Below are 11,010 nucleotides of genomic sequence, written 5' to 3' on the forward strand. Positions count from 1 at the left end.
TCATAACAGAGCTCCCACACAAGCATTTACTCCTTGCACACTTCAAATACCTTCAATAGTGAGCATACATGCTCTATGAACCTTGTCCAGGTGCCCCACTGAAGATTGACAGGTTGCTGTCCACTCAGATCAGCAGGCGCAGATTTTCAGACCAGGTTGCTATTTTTCAGGAGGCAGTCCACGATTTTCAGAAGGCAGTCCACGCTGATTCCTTCTTTGACTATGGCTTCATTTGCAAGTGTCCAGCTTCTTCCTCATTCCTTACTTCCATCTCCTTTGCACTGCAAGTTGTCATGCCCATTCTCCCACAGCCTCATGGATGAGGCTCTGATACTATGTTCAAAGAGTAGAGAGAGAGAAAGGGAAAGACTCCATATCCATGAGCCTTCAGGCTCTCAAGCTCATTCCTTCATTTGCACACACTAAACTGAAAAGCACACACACTACAAGATAAAGTGACCTAGTGTAAACGTAGACTAGACTGACTAACTCTAGTCAGGTCACTGACTGACTACTAACCCGACTTATTTAATGTAGTCACATGTAGACAGTTGTACACACTAGCTATCATAGATGTCGGTCATAGATGAAGACACACTGACGGTGAGCTTGATTTCTAACACACTCTCTCTCCCTCTTGTGCACACTCTCTCATGTTTCCAACTCTGATTTGCAACATGGTATCAAAGTCATCTCTAATCCTTCAGCTTCCCTATATCATTAAGTGCACATAAGCCTTCATTTTCTACCTCTTACCTCTTGACCACCATATCCACAGTCAGACCCACCTCCGATGGAGGACTTGGGGAAAACAAAGGAGGAGGTTTTAGCTCAAGGGTTCTTCTAAGGAACTATTCCCTACCTCAAGGCGCAGCAGTCCAGCACCACAAACCCCCATATTGGCCACACAGTAGGATGACATTGTTGAAAACGCAGAAATCAGTGCAGATTTGGAGGCGGCCTAATTCGAGTTGGACCATGACCAGTAGAGGGCACGATTGAGGTGGCCACCATAGGGCTTTCAAAGCCCCCCAGTGGGCCATCTCTCTCTAACAGGGTTTTGAGAAATTCCTCCTGTGTTGGTTGCTATGAGCCAAATCCTAACTGTGGGTTTCTGGTAGCCATAGCCAGGGAGCTTCAAGCTCACTCATTTTCATTTTTTCTCAACCTGGGCATTATCAACAGTGATTTTAATCACTGAAAAACACTTGTCAAGATTTGTTATTGCCCTATGGAGCTTAAATGTAGAGTGCTTCTCATTCCATGGACAATATTAAGCTTGTAAAGATCAACCTACATTATGAGTACTAGAATGGATGTTGGTAAGAGTGCTTCTTAGCACTATTAATGCATTCAACTTATACTCCTTACTGTTTGCTGCTGGTAAATTAGAGAAATGAGTGTTATTGTGCTCTCCTCTGATTCATCCCATAGCATAGAGTTGATTGATAAGCCGTGCTCCACCAAGAACTCCTCTAATAGGCCACATTATCAGAAGGAGCATGAAGTCCAGCCAAAGCTCACCTCATTGAAACCTAGGAAAACAATAAAGCTTAAAGTAAGGGTTGTTTGAAGAACAGGACCTCCAAAATCCTATCTTAAGATATTACATATGTATGATTTCCAACCTTTTTCATCTCTACAGCTTTAAAGTTGGTTATCATTTGTAGGGCTATCAATTCTGCTATTTGGTTTGTACTTGGCCACCTGTAAAGGACTAGACACTGCCATTGGTCAAGGCAATAGGTAAGACCTTCCTATAAGGGCCATGGCCTATGCAAATGTAAGGCCTCAAATTCACAAGTTCAATGGAAAATATTTCCATCCTTGGCAAGTCCTAGTAAAATATAAAATGATGGAATGAGGCTACTGGCCCTTCATAAAAGGGACCAAATTTATTGACCCATCTAGTCCTCTTGATGTAGGAGATGATAAAAGGGCTCAGGCCATCATCATGCTTTATTTGGATTAATCTTTAATTCATCATATTGACTAACTCTCCACTGCCAAGGAGAAGTGGGATGAACTTGAAAGGCTCTACGGCACTACAGGAAAGAACTCCAAGATCTTTCTAAAGATTGAGTTTTTTAGCTTGAAGTATAAATAGGGAGAAGATCTAAGCAAGTTTATTTCACATATGACAGGGCTTATGGCACAGTTGGCCTTCATTCAAGCACCAATTCATGATGATGATGCCATTGCCATCCTTCTGAAGTCTGTGAAGATTCTTTTTCCAACCCTTCTGACTACCCTAACTAATATCCTGAACCCAACCTTGGCAAGTACCATCCATTCATGCCTGGATGAAGAGGAGAGAAACCATACTGAAGGGACTTCAGTATTTACTTCCCATGAGCAAGTGTTAGTCCATATAGCTTCTACTAAGTGCTCCTTCTATCACAAAAAAGGGCATATTGTAAGCAATTGCTAGAAGAAATATCCTGACAAAATGAAGTGCAATAAATGCAAAAAGACCGGGCATATCACCAGTAAGTGTCCCAGTGTTCCAAAAGTACCTAAGGAATTGGAAGCCAACTTTTCCTCCCAATCCACAGATGACCGACTCTTGTAACACTCTCTACCTATAACCTTCTTTTGTAGCCTGATTTATAAAGGCATCTCATTGTGGATTAAGGGGGGGCATCCTATCATGCTTTATCCAATGCCACATGGCATTGAGGGGGGGTGTTGAGAAGTAAGCATGGGAACTCTCCTTATACTGGAGAGGATAAGGGTAGCTAGGTGTAAATGGACTGGAGGACAAGGGAGCAAGGGGAAACCCTAACCCTAACTCTTCCACAGGCTATATAAACAGCCTAAAGTACACACTCATAGTAGAGGAGAGTATACTAGTTGTACCTTGAACAACTGACTAAGCAAGATCTTATTCTTATACTTGAGCTCTCTCTCTTCCTCTTGTGCACACTCTCTCATACTTCCAACTCTGATTTGCAACAATTTTGAGGTGTCTCTATGATTGCGACATAGACCGATTGGGTTAATGTAGAAGGAATTTTGCTCTGATTCTAGTTTAGAGCTCCTGTTTGGACTGTTGGCTTCTACTAATTTAGGTAGTCGGTAGGATTCCACTATTGTTACTAATTTTCCATCTAGAGAACTATTTGAGGTCATTGCTATTGTGGTGAGTGAGCCATCATTGGAGACACTACCATAATTGGAAATCGTTGTTGATTTGGGGCACCATATCAAGGCACAGTAGGTGTCCATGGGTAGGGGTAGGGTATAGTCCCGGGAACTAGATTAGGCTAGTAGATTTCTCCTGGCATTGAGGAAGGTAGGACCCCTCATCCTTGATTCATGGCCAATCTTGCTTCCAGCTCATCACTTCTTGTTCACACAATGCTTTCACAATTGCACATGCATAATACTCTCAATCTTCTCTCCTCAATGGCTCTATACATTCTTCCTATTCTAGATGGGTGCTCTCCTCCTCTCTCCCCTATAGGGTTAAGGACTCAACCTTTCCACACTGATAAAGCCTACTCATTTTAGGTTCTCATGTAGTTATTATGTTCACCCTCATCATCAAGCATAAACCACATGATTCCCTACTGTCATTGCTTCCTTGGTGAACATAAATAATCTCCTAGAATTCTATATGCAGCGAGGGCCTACTTAGTAATGCTAGCTCCTCACTAGGCTCCTTGAATCCTTTCCTTGTTTCTTTTAGCTCCCTGACCATTATATCAAGGCATCCTCATACCTCCATCTCTAATTGGGAGGCTTGCATCACTTACAAAATGGTGGAGGCCCCAACGAAATATCATTGTCCCAAACCATGTTGTGGGACCCAAAGTTGTTAATATCCAAATAACTCCCCTGCTTTTAGGTTTCTTTCAACAACAAGGAAAATATCATGTTTGGAGGAAACCTCCCAATCATGCAAAAAAACCAATTATCCTCTATACAACAAAGTCAAAGATAAACAAATTAGGAGGAAAAAATGACATATTGCATTCTCTAACTACCCAAGAACCAACCTTTGATATTTTTTTTTGGTGTGTTTAGGTCACGACATTAGTTGTGTTGAAAAATAAAGAAATCATACCAACTACAAAGATTGTTAAATTGGATGATCCACAAGAAAGAAGATAGATATACATCCTCATAACTTGGATAATTAGTGTGACTCTAGTAAATGATAAACCTGCATTTAATGTTTGGAAGTGCTTCTTTGTAAGTCTAGTAGTTTAGATAAGGTTATCATTTAGAAGCAACCGTGAGGCTTAGACAAGGTGCTACTTGCAACTCACTTTACTTGCTATACATCCAAAGAGCACAACAAGTAGTGCATGTGGCATCACTCTAACAACATCTACATTTGCAATACACAATGTGATGATTTTGGAGATCAAGATTGAACAATTGTCATTCCAAAAACTTTAGCTTTTATATTGCCCTGAATAGGATGGTGGCCTAAACCAATTACTAGAACATGCAAATCACTATTGCTAAAAGTTCCTTTGACCCATGATCCTATAGAGTGACACCAAAAGAAATCTAGCCTGCATGAGGGGGTCCAACACCATAAGAGAATATGTAAGCACCGTCCAAACAAATGATAGAGGGCTGAGCATTAGCATGAGAGCTCCCGAGTCCCGACTCCCATAGAAGCTTTTGGCTAGATGGATAAGAGTCTCACTGACTGACACTGGGTAACTTGGAAGTCAAGGGTGCATTTAAGATTGTAGACGACAAGGCTGCCGATGGATGCAGCGCCCAATCAGCGCGACATCACATACCGCGTGGTGTGCGTGGACTTCTAATCCCAGATTCTCGTCGGTGCGAGTATGTGACACAGACAGAGACACAGAGAGAGAGAGGGAGAGAGGGAGCGGGGGGGGGGGATAGAGAGGTGTGGTTCGTGGACCCCGGTTCTGAAATTATTTTTAACTCCACCTCCATGCACAGAGGATACCAATCCTCGCATCCATGCAGGGTTATAAATTGCAGGTGGCATGCCCTCTCTCTCTCGTAAGCCTGCAGTAGCCTGGAGAATGGGTTCTACCAAAACATCTCTCTTACTGGCTCTCGCCCTTTGCCTCGCTCTCTCCCTAATCAGCCCAGCAAAGAGCTTGGATGACAAACATTCAGTGGGCAGCTTCGAGCTGCACGAGACGGAGGAGGGCGTGGAGTACGCCAAGTGCCTCAGCGAGGGCAAGTGCGCGGGGGTGGTGCTGACGTGCCCGCGGGTGTGCGGCAGCGGGTTGGAAGGGGAGGAAGGAGGGGGGAGGGAAGGGTTCAGGGAGCTTGCGGGTAGGTTTGGATTTGGGTTCGGGCCAGGTTCTGGTCGAGGGAGGGGCAGGGGGAGCGGTGGTGGGGGAGGAGGAGGGGGAGGGGGAGGGGGAGGAGGAGGGGGAGGGGGAGGTGGTGGTGGTGGTGGTGGTGGTGGAGGTGGGGGAGGTAGCAACCGGGGCGGCGGTGGGGGCGGGGGAGGAGGCGGAGGGAAGAGTGGTGGCGGAGGAGGCGGGGGTGGTGGCAGCAGCGGAGGCGGGGGTGGTGGAGGGGGAGGTGGAAAGACTGGAGGAGGAGGAGGTGGAGGTGGAGGCGGTGGAGGAGGTGGTGGTGGTGGCGGGGGTGGTAGCCACAACAGCGGCGGAGGTGGGGGCGGAGGCGGAGGAGGAGGTGGTGGTGGTGGAGGCGGTGGAGGCAGCCGGACAGGAGGTGGGGGAGGCGGCGGTGGTGGAGGTGGTGCTGGCGGGGGCGGGGGCGGCGGCAGTAGCGGCGGTGGTGGTGGAGGCGGCGGTGGCTACGGCTCTCAACGCAACCGTGGCGGTGGGGGTGGAGGCGGCGGAGGCGGTGGCGGTCGCATGCAAGGGCGTGGCCTTGCCTCTGGAGCTGGGCGTTGCCACTACAACTGTAACACCTGCCATGTTTCGTGTGCGTGAGGCTGGTTAAGCCCAGAACGTGGACATTTGTTTTCACTTGAGAGGTGTGTGTGTGTGTTTAGTTGTACTGGATCTTTCCATGAAGTGAATCGCAACGTTGGCAGTTTCATCTTCCAAACGTTCGCCTGTTCTGAATGGTTTGTGTTCAATCGTTTCTTTCGCTTGAGAGGGGTGAGGATACTCGGAGTTCTCCTACAATGTGCTGTTAAATTTGAGTCCCTATCAACGATTAACAACTTCAAAAGATGCAAAGTGCAAACCTATTTACCGGCTACGGTTCAAACTAAGATGGAGAAGTTTTGTGACTATATATGCTTTTTAGCAATAGTTACAAAACACACAAATCGATCCAAAAATTGAGGAAATTTATCGTGGGAAAGATTTTGTTATGAAACATTTATGGTCTTTCTCATTACAAGACGCTTGGTGGGAAGCTTCTCTTAGTAATAGTTCTCTATATTCTCCCAACGGCCTGGCAGATCCTAGTGAAATCTTTGCCATTTGCCATTTTTAAATGGTTCTATGCTACTCTTCCGACTTCAATAGATTGTTGTTAAACTAACAAACTAACAAGTGCTCTCTATCAAATGAATGGGACAAACACCTAATTTTGGTTAACTTACCTTGCTATATAATGTCAGATTTTGGTTGCAAATTTATCTATTTTCCATTGAAAATGTGACGAAAGTGTATTGTATCAATTGTCTCACATCTCTCATGAATATGTGAACAAATATTTCAACTCAAAGAAACCCTCAACCCAACCATGTAATACAAAATGAAGATAGATTGCGAAATAATGCATCGAAAGGGGACAAATATTTCAACTCAAATAAACTCACAAACAAACCTTATAATGTGAGATGATAGGTAGCCAAACTTTGCATCCAAAGGACAGAACATGTATTTCACATGTATTATGGCTTAAGCTTGTGCAACTTTACAAAAGCTTCCTAAAGATGAGTAGAGGTAGGGAATAGGTAGTTATGTTCATCATCTTAGATCAAATAGATGTATTGAAAGAGCTAAGATATATTGAAAAAGCTTTCTAGTGAGAAAAAGTGAAGCATGTGAGATTATACATGATGATATTAGGATGTGATCAATGTATTGCTCGCTTGCAACCAATAGATGACAAAAATTTATACCCCTAATTACACCACATAATCAAAGAGATCTAAAAGTGGTTGATGTTTATAATTAAAATGTTGAGAGTGTGACTATGGCAAACTAAAACCACCTGCCCACCCTCAAGTCTCTTCTTTGGCTATTTGGTGGTGCTTGTGCTTGAATGCTCATGGCTTCCTACTTGTCGCTTGTTGCATATTGCTTACTTATTGGAGCTTGTGTACATGTACAATGTCTGTATGATGTTATTGCCAAACCAATAGTAGAGGTGTATACATTGTTCTCTTTTAAATTTCATATATCCTCTCTATTATTCTCTCACTCTCTCTCTTTGTTCATATTTTCTCAGCTTCTTCTTCTTCTTCTCTCTCTCTCTCTTCCCCTCTCTTTTCCTTCTCTCTCTCTCTTAAATTTTACATTTCTTGTCTCTATAATTTACTCTCTATGTTCCTTCTCTCTCCTCCTCCTCCTCCTCCTTCTTCCTTTCCCCCCTCAATCTCTCTTAAAGTATGTAAATTTTATATTTCCCCTATCTATAATTCTCTTTTTATGTTCATATTCTCTCTTCTTCTTCTCTCTCTCTCCCCTTTTATTCTCTCTCTTTTTCTCCTTTCTTCTCCTTTTCTTCCTTTTTTTCTTCTCTCCCTCTCTCTCTTTTAAATGTTATCTTTTCTCTCTAATTCTCTCTTTCCTTCCCCCCTCTCTCTTCCTCTCCTTCTCTCCTTTCCTCCCTTTCTCAAAAAATGTTTAAAATTAAAAAAGGTTATTCTCTTTCCCCTTTTCCCCATCTCTCTTCCTCTTTCTCTTTCTTCTTCTTCTTCTTCTTCTTCTTCTTCTCCTCTCTTTTCTTTCTCTCCCTCTCTTTTTTCATTTTTTTTTCTTCTTCTTCTCTCTCTCTCTCTCTCTCTCTCTCTCTCTCTCTCTCTCTCTTCACTCTCTTTAAATTTTTTTCTTTTCTCTCTTTCTTGTAAATTTTATCTTTTTTCTCTCTATAATTCTATCTCTCTATTCAATTCTCTCTTTTCTTTTTTCTTTCTCTCTCTCTTTCTCTCCCCACTTTTCTTCTCTTTTTCTCTCTCCCCCTTTTCTTCTTTTCCCTCTTTCCTCTTTTTTCTTTCTCTCTCCCCGTTTTTACTTTTTTCTCCCTCTCTCTCTTAAGTTTTATATTTCTCTCTATAAATCTCTTTCTCTTTCTTCCCCTCTCTCTCTCCCTCCTCTTCTTTCTTTTTTGCTCTCTTTGTATCCTTCTCTTGGTTTTTTGTTCTCTCTCTCTCTCTCTCTCTCATTCTTTTCCTCTCTATTTCAAGTTTTTTTCCCTCACTCTCTTTTTTCTCTCTCAAATTATACATACATATATATGTATATATATATCTCTCTCTAAGTTAAAAACTATGTAAAAAAAAAAGTTTAATGTAAAAAAGACTACTATTTCCTCTTTTCCCCCTCTCTCTCATTTTCTTCGCTCCTTGAAGGGAGGTGAGCTTTGAAGTGGAAGTACAAGTGGGAGCAAGAGCTATGGTGGAAAGAGAGTAGGAGAGAGAGAGAGAGAGAGAGAGAGACTCCAAAATGTGGGAACTCTAACAGTCACAATGTGTGATTAGTCTTCCCTTTATTCAAATGTCAGTGAAAGAATAAAGAATGAAGTGACTGTGATGGGGGCTTGCCACCTGTAGTGTGTAGGCGCACGTGTATTCTCAGTGTAGTAATACACGGGTGGCTAGGCAGAGCCGCCTTAACCCCCAATAACCTCCCACTTAAAGGTGAATCTGCATTAGTGATGAGTGAAAAGAAAAAAAAGGACAGTAGAACATATACATAGATATAATACGATGAGTTAAGATGTTCTCTCATCCAACACCCATCAATGTCCTAAGGAAGGCAAAGCACTCTATAGAGAAGCTTTTCATGAGCAAGTATGTAGGATTTTGGTTAGTTGAGATCTTGACAAGGTCAACAGACCTATCCTCAATGACCTCACGAATGAAGTGATACCTCACCTTAATGTGTTTCATTTTCGCATGGAAGACCAGATTCTTGGATAGCACTTATAGAATCCGAATGTAGTGTAGGGATAGCATATGTAATATCAAGGTCAGCAACCAAATGGTCCAACCAAATGGCCTCCTTGCAAGCCTTAGTTGGCAACAACATACTCAGTCTCTGTAGGTAGAAAGGCCATACATTTCTTCACTCTAGACATCCATGAAACAATACCTCCAACAAAAGTGAACACATGGCTAGAAGTGAATTTTCTACTATATGCATGTTCTACATAGTCAAAGTTAGTGTATCCTATGACTCATGTATCCTAGCTACCGTAACATATGAATGTATACCCTTTATGGCATCCCAATTCCTCATGCCAGGTGTAGCCAGATAACATGCCACAACACCAACTGCAAATGCAATATCTAGATGGTGGCTATCATAGCATACATAAGACTACCCACTACAGATGCATAGGAAAACTTGGCCATCTCTGCCCTCTGCTCATCTGTTTGTGGATAATCGACTGTGATACCTTCACATGAGAAGGCAATGGACAGCCCAATAGGCTTCACATCCTGCATACAAAAGCACTCAAGGACTTTATGGATATACTCCTTCTGTGACACATAGAGTAGTCCCTAAGACCTGTCACGAGTAATGCACAAACCAAGTATATGAGAGGCATGTCCCAGATCTTTAATCTCAAAGCTTGTCTTGAGCTAAGCCTTAAGAGCATCTATCTCATCATGAGCTTTCCCTACTAAAATCATGTCATCCACATAGAGTACCAAAATTAGTAATGAACCATCACGAGCTTTCTTCGTGTACAAGCACGGATCCAGCATTATGGCCATAGCCCTGTGACTGCATGAATGCATCAAATTTATGGTACCATTCCCTAGTTGCCTGTTTCAAGCCATAAAGACTCTACCTCAATCTGCACACTAGGCATTCGTTGCCAGGCTCTGCAAAGCCCTTAGGCTACTCCATGTATATCTCATCATCCAAGTCCCCATGTAAGAAAGCTGTCTTGACGTCCAACTGATACAAGTCCAAGTCAAGCTATGAATCCATAGCCAAGACTAAGCATAGGGTGGTCACCTTAACCACAACATAGACGATCTCATCAAAATCAACACCATGCTCTTGCTGAAAACCCTTTGCTTCTAATCTGGCCTTGTATACTGGCCTGGGGTGTCCAAGGGTACTTTTCAACTTGTACACCCACTTGCAAGGCAAAGCCCTCTTGCCACTAGGCAATGAGACCAAATTTCACATATGATTCTTATGCAACGAGTCAATCTCAGACTACATAGCCCTCTCCTAAGAGTAAATGGCACCCCTGTGCATAGCCTTATCATAGGTGAGAGACTTGGACTACAAAAAGTTATTCACATGTTCTAATGAGAAAAAGGGGGAAGCCCTCAGAAAGACCTAGCTTGATAAAACTTATGTATGAACTAGTATCCCCAACTCATTTGTGAGTGCTTCTTTCATAGAATAATCTAATCAAGATGGCTCCATAGCAACCCAATATTATTTAAATTGGTTTCCATAGATAGCCATGTCTTAGAAATATGGAACTCACTTCTTAGCACCATGCACTCCCTAGGTGTTTCCTAGTCCCAAGTCATCAAAGTTACTTAAGAGCTCCTCATAAAAATCAAAAGTAACCCCATCAAACTAAGAAGGGAGTCACAAGCCCAAAAATATGCTCAAGCCATCTAGGTAGATCAATCGGTTAATGAAGGGCATGAGGAAGCACAAGAGGGATTACTTAGAAGAAAATACAAATTAGAATAAGGTGAATACTTGGAAGACAAAAAAGCTCTCTTGTACACTAGAAATCAATGGACAAGGAAAGTGGAGAAAACAACAAAGGAAATGTTTAATTTGTTCAAAAAGAAGAGACAACATGAGCTCCTTCCCCTCCTTAAGCACCCAAAATGGGATCCTAGCCATTAACCAAGCCCAAAACCTTGAC

General features: G+C 42.7%; 1 protein-coding gene across 1 annotated transcript; it reads left to right on the forward strand.

Annotated features, from left to right (window-relative positions):
- The first annotated feature begins 4,678 nt into the window (after positions 1–4,678).
- LOC148030715 (uncharacterized) lies at positions 4,679–6,558 on the forward strand. The gene is made up of 3 exons (XM_087687305.1): positions 4,679–5,400; positions 5,548–5,700; positions 5,818–6,558. The coding sequence occupies exons 1-3, from the start codon at positions 4,980–4,982 to the stop codon at positions 5,907–5,909; spliced, it is 666 nt and encodes a 221-aa protein (XP_087543431.1). The 5' UTR covers positions 4,679–4,979; the 3' UTR covers positions 5,910–6,558.
- Positions 6,559–11,010: the final 4,452 nt, after the last annotated feature.

This window comes from Lygodium microphyllum, chromosome 10 (genome assembly GCF_053477565.2).
Source record: "Lygodium microphyllum isolate KBCC chromosome 10, Lygodium_microphyllum_v1.1.10, whole genome shotgun sequence".
Lineage (NCBI taxonomy): Eukaryota > Viridiplantae > Streptophyta > Polypodiopsida > Schizaeales > Lygodiaceae > Lygodium > Lygodium microphyllum.

What these genes read in the sequence shown, in the direction of transcription:
- LOC148030715 (XM_087687305.1), top strand. Translation starts at nt 4,980, where the DNA reads ATGCCCTCTCTCTCTCGTAAGCCTGCAGTAGCCTGGAGAATGGGTTCT. An exon ending in AGGGGGAGGTGGTGGTGGTG is followed by an intron (nt 5,401 to 5,547) that starts GTGGTGGTGGTG and finishes GAAAGACTGGAG; the next exon opens with GAGGAGGAGGTGGAGGTGGA. An exon ending in AGGAGGTGGGGGAGGCGGCG is followed by an intron (nt 5,701 to 5,817) that starts GTGGTGGAGGTG and finishes GAGGCGGCGGAG; the next exon opens with GCGGTGGCGGTCGCATGCAA.